Source organism: Branchiostoma belcheri, unplaced genomic scaffold, assembly GCF_001625305.1.
Source record: "Branchiostoma belcheri isolate BF01 breed outbred unplaced genomic scaffold, Haploidv18h27 scaffold2, whole genome shotgun sequence".
NCBI lineage: Eukaryota > Metazoa > Chordata > Leptocardii > Amphioxiformes > Branchiostomatidae > Branchiostoma > Branchiostoma belcheri.
The window spans coordinates 5,638,328-5,647,396 of record NW_017803490.1 but is presented as its reverse complement, the minus strand read 5'-3'; the positions used below and the strand labels follow the sequence as shown (position 1 = coordinate 5,647,396).

At 39.4% G+C, this 9,069-nt stretch overlaps 1 protein-coding gene across 1 annotated transcript in view; it reads right to left on the bottom strand.

Moving 5' to 3' along the window:
• LOC109468778 (tight junction protein ZO-1-like) overlaps positions 1-9,069 on the bottom strand; it is a 36,244-nt gene that overhangs the window by 5,696 nt on the left and 21,479 nt on the right. The window contains exons 16-23 of the mRNA XM_019767104.1: positions 7,335-7,471; positions 4,146-4,196; positions 3,599-3,694; positions 3,175-3,257; positions 1,968-2,178; positions 1,436-1,533; positions 704-868; positions 61-183 (exon numbers count right to left, since the gene is read on the bottom strand). Of these exons, the coding sequence (XP_019622663.1) occupies positions 61-183; positions 704-868; positions 1,436-1,533; positions 1,968-2,178; positions 3,175-3,257; positions 3,599-3,694; positions 4,146-4,196; positions 7,335-7,471 (964 nt within the window). The remainder of the gene's footprint in view (positions 1-60; positions 184-703; positions 869-1,435; positions 1,534-1,967; positions 2,179-3,174; positions 3,258-3,598; positions 3,695-4,145; positions 4,197-7,334; positions 7,472-9,069) is intronic.

Genomic DNA, 9,069 nt, shown 5'->3' with positions numbered 1-9,069 from the left:
GAGAGAGAGAGGGAGGGAGGGAGAGAGAGAACAGACTAGTATAGAACAGAAGAACCTTACCTGAGAATAGTTGCCATGTCTATCGGATGAGAGTTGCCGTGTTGGGTGTGGAGCGTACCCTGGCCCTGTCTGTGGAGGCTGTCCATCTACGGTCAGACTGGGGTCTGATGTGGACCGACCCATCTATAGCAGGAACAGTATACATACCAGCTTCAATGTTTTGTACAGAAAAAGCAAAAGAACATTTCTTGTTGCCCTTGTCTGAAAGTGTGGTTCTTGACAGTGGATATTCTAAATATCCAAATTAATGCAATTTGCAGTTGTTTTCATCGAACCTTCCATTAATTTTATGCTACTTCCCAGAAAGGGAAAATTAAACTAAACATGCTTACAAATGTCATGGGTTGAAATACTGAGTGAACATGTACTTCTGTGCATCTAAGATTGGAGCTGTGCACCTTATTCTTAACCGTGGGTGCATCTAGTCTAAGGCATTTGTGTAGTGTTAAATACACAAAAGTACTACTATATAGCAATTAAAGGTCAGAAAAAAATGATAAAACCTTTCTTGCATTACTTGCTTAAAATTTTCAAGCTAGTGTCTCAGATCCAAGCTCTGAAGGGGTAAGAACTAGAAAGGTTTGTAGTTAGATTTTGCTGACATTCTACTTCATTTGATGTTATGAAATTAACTAGAACTCACCCGTCCCGACCCGGTGTCTGCCCATGTTTCAGACCCACTGTTGAACATACTGACAGGACGACTCGTACTGTCCACCGCCGCGGCCAGGTTTCCTTCTGACGAAGACGCATATGAGAAACGTGCCGACATGGGGAACAGGAAGTCATCTTCTACATTGTCTTCCATCTATAAATAAATAATAAATAAATAAATCTACATGGTAGGATAGTATAAGTATTATACAGATGGTATCAAAATGGATACAACATGTGCAAAATGTATTACAGTTATATCAAAGAAGGATCACAAATATGCAATAAAAGGGGACAGCTTGATGTTTTTATCTCAACTGCACATTCAGCAACAGGTAGAAATATAAGATTTCTTACATTCTCGTTTTCCCCCAGGTTTTTTTCTATCTATCCTAGACATTTTCATCCCTCCATCTCTTCATTTATCCCTTTCTCTCTTTCAAATCATCCACTTGCCATCCATCCGTCCCTTTTGTCTTCCATTCTTCCCTCCCTACCCCTCATCTGTACTTCCATCATTTCTTCTTTCAACCCATCATTCTCCATCATTCATTCATTCATTCATTCATTCATTCATTCATTCATTCATTCATTCATTCATTCATTCATTCATTCATTCATTCATTCATTCATTCATTCATTCATTCATTCATTCATTCACTCACTCACTCACTCACTCATTCATTCATTTATTCACTTCCTTCCTCCCTCCATCAGGTACCTTGTTTTCAGACATCCAGACAGGTTGTGACTGCTGTTTACGGATGATGTCCTTCACCTTGCTGTACCAGGCATCGTTATTGGACAGATGAACCACAGCTGTGGACCAATCATAGATGTTGTTAGTCCACAAAACAAAAATGTTCTTTTCTCAACCATTCTTTATTTACCCTCTGGCAGTGGTCAACATCAGTGATGCAGTGATGTATTTCATTCCTTTTATATGTGATGTTGCCACTGAATTAAAACCATTTGTACAATTACTGAAAACTTTTATTTTCAGTGTCAAATGGGTATTGTAAAATAGTTGGCACAATATAGGTATCATTTCTTGTTTAACAAGCTTTACGATGTCAAAATTTGAAAATGTAGGAACCGTGTTTTCTTTTGGCTTGCCTTATTTTTCGCCAAGCTTTTTTTCCCTATCACATTTAGATTTAGACTCAGTGGAGGATGTCGTCCATAAAATTTACTTGCTTTGGCCTATCTTAAAAAAAAACAAATATTGCCAAAAACTCCCATGCGACACTAACCTGTGAACAGGTGAGAATACCCCTGCTTTAACTTCATGGCCTGTTCGAAGAGTTTGCGTGAACTCTTGTTGGATCCCTTCGCGATCCGTGAGCGGAGGTCCTTGACGGTTTGCTTGTTGTCTGGTTGGAGGAAGATGACTATCGGGTATAGTTGCGCGTAGTTCAGTCTGTCTACTGCGTTAGGAGTGATGTCCAGCACACAGTGTTTACCCTACAGGACAAAACAGTTTGTTTGTTAGAACCATTTTTCATTCATGAGATGCTCAAGTTTTTAATATCTTTTATTTACTTCATGGTTCACCGCAAAACAAGGCTCGTGAGAGCCACTCAAATGCTTTGGGTTACTGTACAGCAAGTGAGGACAGATGTTTGTTGACCTACAGACATTAGGCTGTAATCACCAACTTAAAACACCTTGTCCTGCGGAGCCCATACATATATATAGGTTACATGGGTTGTACATACAGTACCATCTATATAGTGCCCTGTATATGTACGATTTGGGGGTATGTATTTCTCGTGCAACGCATCACACTGCAGCGAAACACAGTGATTGCAGAAGTAACAACGCCACCGCGGGGCAAAAAAAGTCAAGGGTCTGTGACCTGATTAAGAAATGATATTATTGAAAATATTGTGTACAAAATGCCAGCAGGAAAAGGGTTAAAACTGACATGGTATTAACTATCCTGCAAACAGAACTGAATTTACAGTTAACAAAAGCTCACTGTTGTCTCACGTCAAGTTGTTACAGATTCCCCTGACTTTGAGTGTTGAAGAGAAGCTGGCTGGTAGTAACTGTCTGTGTGACATGTCACAGTTGCAGTGCACAATGTGGGTGGCCATTTCAACAACAAGCTGTCAGAATCATGACTGGCTTAGTCTGAAGAAATGTGGGCAACCCTGCCTACTTGCAAAATATACAATGTATTAATAATGCATGTCTTAGCATAAAAGTTCATCTGTGTTGGTACAAGTCATTATGAAAGAAAGACTAAGCTTTAACTTCCACACTAACTAACAAAGTATTGGGACTTACCCCAAATTTTCGGTTGACTCCATCAACCTTGTTCACAGAATGGACCAGTCTACTCTTGGAATGTGACGTCAGAAAATTTGGGGCAAGCCCCAATACTTTGTTAGTTAGTGTTAGAAGTTAAAGCTTAGTCTTCATTTCGTATATGCATGTATTTTATACAATACTGACCTTTTCTACTACATCTCTGATGGCATTCAGCTTTATAATGGTGGATGCTCCACCTTTGGCCTCCTTGTCTTTCTTTATACTTTCTGTGGGTTAAAAAAACAGTTTTTTGACATAAATACACAGCTGGGGCATGTACAATGTACAAGCTCTTCTACATTTCAAAATTGTTGAATACCAACTCTATAAAAACAAGGTTGAAATTTTTAGCTTATTTGGAAATGTTAGCCAACCTCTTATTGGTTACAGTTGTCAGAATGCTCTAGTTAATTTAGAGATGTTAGCCAACTTCCTATTGGCTGTAACAACAAGAATGTTTCTACAGTTGATTTTGAAATGTTATTGTTAGGCAAGTTCCTATTGGTTAAAACTGTCAGAGTTTTCCACCACATGTGGTATTCATCCAATGGAGAGTGTGTTAACTTACGGGCGGAGTCTAGTTTGTCTGGCATCTCCCTCAACAGTCGGTCCCGCGTGACGTCAGCAATCGGTCCAAAGACAACAACAGGCCTCGGAAATCCCGCTGTAAGTACAAGGAAATATTGTGACTGTACATCTCATGTAGTTTTCCTTATCCCTTTCAGTACATTGTACGTACTTCAAATGTTTATAAACAAACTGTAGAAAGCACAAAACCATGTACCACTCAATTGCCAGAAGTACATTGCTACCTTAGTCAATGAAAACAAGAAATAACAGATTTCAATCTTCTGAAAAGTACATATAGTTTACATTAATGAATTACATATCATATGATTTTATGATGAAAATTAATCCACTATTACACTGTGGTTTATGTTTCATACATTTCTTGTGACCATATCCTTGAAACCCAGGATATGCCCGGAAAAAACCCTGTCAATCATATGAAACCCAATCTCTACCCACTCACTTTGGAACCCAAACATACAAACCTAGCATGAATCAGCACCACCCAAATTAATACTTCTGTACCAGAATAAAATTGTACTTACGTTCTTTTAGCACTACCCTCTCATATGCAGGGAACTTTGTAGTTGGACCAGCTGTGAAAAAGTACATGTAACATCTTGTTAATATTTACTCAGTACAACATTAGATTTAATAATGTTTAGATGGATTAATATTGTTAGCATGAAAGTTTGAAAATTAGTAAAAAAACAAATCCATACATTTCACAACAACAACAAAGAGGACCTCAGGTACAAGTTTCAAAGCCAGGAGGTTTAACATGAATCTATATAGCTCATATTCCAGCCTTCATTATGGAAAATAATCTAGATATAAAAACCATTCCATAGAAAATTGTTCCTTTCTAGAAGGCTTGTCATATACAGTGTATAAAAATAATCCTTTAATAAAAATTGTTATAATTCACAGTCTTGAGTCTTTGCTACAACTAAAACATACAGATTTTATACACAAATTTTGTCACATAATTTCTTGCACTCTAAGCAAAATATGCAGTCGTAGCATTTGAGCTCTCAAAGCTGTCTTATCTGCTAATTTAGCATTTTTTGTTAGTGTTTATGATTGGTGGCAATGCACACTTAGTCTAGCAAAGCACCAAACCTAAAAGTACTAATTCTTACATTTTTGCAGCACCATGAAAGCATTACTTTGCTACTAAAGTAGTATCTGAATTACAATCTATTGCAAGCTACAGTACATGTACACTCTATCCTCAAGGTTTGTGTGTAAGGTTGGGAACATTAAGAACAGGTTGGAAGATGATGAATAAGGAATATGAAGATTTTGTTGCCCAGAATATCTTGAAGGTTTGCTGCCCAAATCTTACATGGAGGTCCTTTAAAATCTTACATTGGGCTCCTTTAAATTCTACATCGAGCTCCTTTGAAATCTTACATTGAGCTCATTAAAAATCTTACACTGAGCTCCTTTAAAATCTTGCATTGAGCTCCTTTAAGAAGAAGATGCAAGAAGATGAATACGATACTGCCATACATTTGTAAATTCAAAATGAAAGCTAATCACACAGAGATTTGTTGACCAGATTTTTTTTCAGTTTTGCTGCCAAAATCTTACCCCGAGCCCCTTTAAGACGAGAATGTGAGATGATAGATAAGACAGAGGTACAGGACTTACCATACAGGACAATGTAATTAGCAGGACTGTCAAAGGCTACCGTGCAGTACCGTGGCCGACAAGAACAAAATTTTACACCGCAACTTTTGGTGTTTTACACCGCAACTTTTGGTGTTTTACACTGCAACTTTTGGTGTTTTACACTGCAACTTTGGGTGTTTTACACTGCAACTTTTGCAGTGTTTTACACTGCAACTTTTGCTGTGTTTTACACTGCAACTTTTGCTGTGTTTTACACTGCAACTTTTGGTGTTTTACACTGCAACTTTTGCTGTGTTTTATACTGCAACTTTTGCTGTGTGGAAAACTTACACCCCTCCCCTTTTATAATGGACGGTCCCCCTGTCAGGTCAAAGGTGACAAAGATGGCGGCGGCCTGAGAGTCACAGTGTCTACATTTGTATACGAGCGATCGCTGTTTTTGTTTACATTATACGCATGCAAATTATTTGAAGACATATGCAAATTCTTGGTAGGCAAATCAGCCAACTGGCACCCACTTTTTGCCTACGGTGACGTCATGGCGATCGCTCGTATTGTTCCCTAATGATCGATAACTCGAGATCGAGTCAAGAGTCAACACTTCATAATTGAAAATAAGTCTTTATTGCTTCATAGTACCAAGTGGTGCCACATTTGACTCCCATAGGCCCAATATTTACTCATCAAATTATTAGCGACCTTGCGAGTCCGAATTCTCTAGCTAGAAAATGTCACGTGACTCAAAGGCGGGGAAACGTGGAAGACGAATATCGCCGCATGCAAGCGTTTATGACATCATGCCACGATAGTTTAAGCTAATTACATATTTACGCCTTCAGACAGACATCATTTCTATCATACCATGCGTCGACATCAACACGTAGCGGTGCAAACGTTACCAACATTCACTAGATAGCAACATAATTTGTAATCATTGGACCTGGTCGAAACATTTTTAAATTTATCCCGATCTATAGGCCAAAGCTAGAAAAACCTTTAGAAAAAAACTAACGTCACAACGTAGCCAAGCTTTTCCTCTAAAAAACTTATGCACGAAAAGGATAACTCAGTCGACGTAGTTTGCATGCCATCGTTGTCACCTTTGACCTGACAGGGGACCGTCCATTATAAAAGGGGAGGGGTGTAAGTCTTCCAACACAGCAAAAGTTGCAGTGTAAAACACAGCAAAAGTTGCAGTGTAAAACACCCAAAGTTGCAGTGTAAAACACCAAAAGTTGCAGTGTAAAACACCAAAAGTTGCGGTGTAAAACACCAAAAGTTGCGGTGTAAAATTTTGTTCTTGTCGGCCACGGTAGTGCAGAGTGGAGAATCAGAAGACAGGAGTGAGTGAACAGACAGGACAGACGTGTTACTGAGGTTAGTACACTTCAACACAGCCACACATGCTTTCACCATCCCTCCATAGACATTTTCACAGACCCCTACTGCATGCTGGGAGGTGCAGGGCACCATGGGTAACACTGGAGGAAACAAAATAATTTACCATGTAGTCATGGTACGAATTTTGTTTCTGTGAGCTACCCATGATGCCCTGCATCTCCCAGCATGCATTGGGATCGGTGAAAATGCCTATGATTCAGAACCCCAACCTCACCTACCAGATCTGTTTGTACAATACACAAGCAACAGTCCTCGTAATACAGTTTACAATTTGTCCTTCTGGGTGTGTGCTTGCTTTTGCAAATTGTGTCTTCTTCTTTCATTTTGAGGCAGTCGCCTTCAACTAGCTGAAGATTCTGCTGCCTTTTTGTGGCTAATACGAGATGGGGTTCGCCAGGCCTCCATCCAGGAAAGTATGGGTACAAGATCAGTGAGATGGCAGGGTTCAAACCCAGGACCTCTTGGTTCTGAGCCGAACGCTCTACCGTTATGCCACACAACCCCACCATTGTGTATTGCACTCTGGTAGGTGAAGTTGCAGAAGTCTACACTAGCACCAAGGACAGCACCAAGCTCTGACAGTCCACACAAGAAGTCTCTCTCCATCCACCTTGCTTTTGCCTCATCCATGCAGCGAGCGAGCACTTATCCAAGTCAGAATCAAAGATAGGGATACAAACCATTAGACTTCCTACCAAACACTATATCATCCCAGTGTTCTTTGTTCAAGGACTTGGAGCGGCGGTAGCTTCGCCGGCGGAAAAATCCCGACCGCTTGCCGCCCTGCGCTTCCTTCGTGTCCGAGTTCTGAACATGTGCCAGCTGCTCTGCCCTGTGATATTTTGAAACGGTAAACAGTTAGGATCTTTTACATATACTGGAAACACTCACCGAATATGACATGAACAGAAAATACTGTAAATGCACTTAACCTGCAGTGGTTATATTTTGAGAAAATGTTTTTTGCTGTAATCAAATTCATTATTGAAACAATTGACTTGACTTTATTCTGAAGTACAGTAGTATTACAAGCAATACAATTTGTGGTGGAAAGCCACTGCAAAAATTTCCGCATTTACAGTAAGCCCACTCCAACAAAAGGCCTCAAAAGAAGACAATGTTAATTGAAATGCCTTGGCTTCCATGACATGTGTTTATGTATGCACACAGCATATACAAATTCACACTTTGAGCCATGCAAACACACGCAACCTATAAATATAACACCAAGAAAAAGAAATCCAGCCAAGTTAGCAAAAACTTCTTCAGCTTTGAAAAATAAGTAGGAGCCACGGAAAGCAAAATGCCCTGTGAATTGAAAAGTGCTATATTTGAATGTAACATCCGTGTCCATAATATCACCAGGGTCCATAATATCGCCACCTTGAGAAATAGTGTGAGTAAGATATTTTTACTGCAACATACTTTTGGTATGCACTCCTTCACACATCAAATGTACATACGTAGGGTTTGTTGCAGTAAAAATATCTTTAAGCACACTTTTTCTCAAGGTGGCGATATTATGGACACAGATGTTATCATCCCACACATTTAACTCAAGAATGAGCTTCAATATCAACAAAGAAACCTTAGCTTTCTGTATGGACATGAAAAAAACATAATTTTTTAGTACACAGCCAGCCAGTAAAGAAGGACCTTGAAGCAGAAGATACAAAGTTATTTTCAAAGCTGTTGCCAAAGCGAGAGACCACCAGATGTTCATGTAATGTACCTGTGCTGTAATATCAGCAGGCCATCTCCCCTGTACAAGGTGAGATAGAGTCAAATCAGCTACTAAACATGGTTAACTAACATGGAGTGACACCTAGTGGACATTGAAGGAACTGCATGACGTTATGATGATGTGAAAATTTGTTTTTCATGTTCGATTAGCACCATTTTTGCAAGCTGTACATGGTGAGACAGAGCGAAGTCAGCTACTAAACAGTCAACTAACATGGAGTGACACCTAGTGGACATTGATGGAACTGCATGTCGTTATGGTGAACTGTTTATTTCTTGTACATGTTCGATGAGCACCTATTTTTGCAAGCTGTATATGGTGAGACAGAGTGAAGTCAGCTACTAAACATAGTCAACTAACACGGAGTGACGTCTAGCAAACATTGAAGGAACTGCATGACGTTATGGTGAAGTGAAAATTTGTTTTTCGTGTTCGATTAGCACCATTTTTGCAAGCTGTACATGGTGAGACAGAGTGAAGTCAGCTACTAAACATAGTCAACTAACACGGAGTGACACCTAGTAGACATTAATGGAATTGCATGACGTTATGGTGAAGTGAAAATTTGTTTTTCGTGTTCGATTAGCACCATTTTTGCAAGCTGTATATGGTGAGACAGAGTGAAGTCAGCTACTAAACATAGTCAACTAACACGGAGTGACGACTAGCAAACATTGAAGGAACTG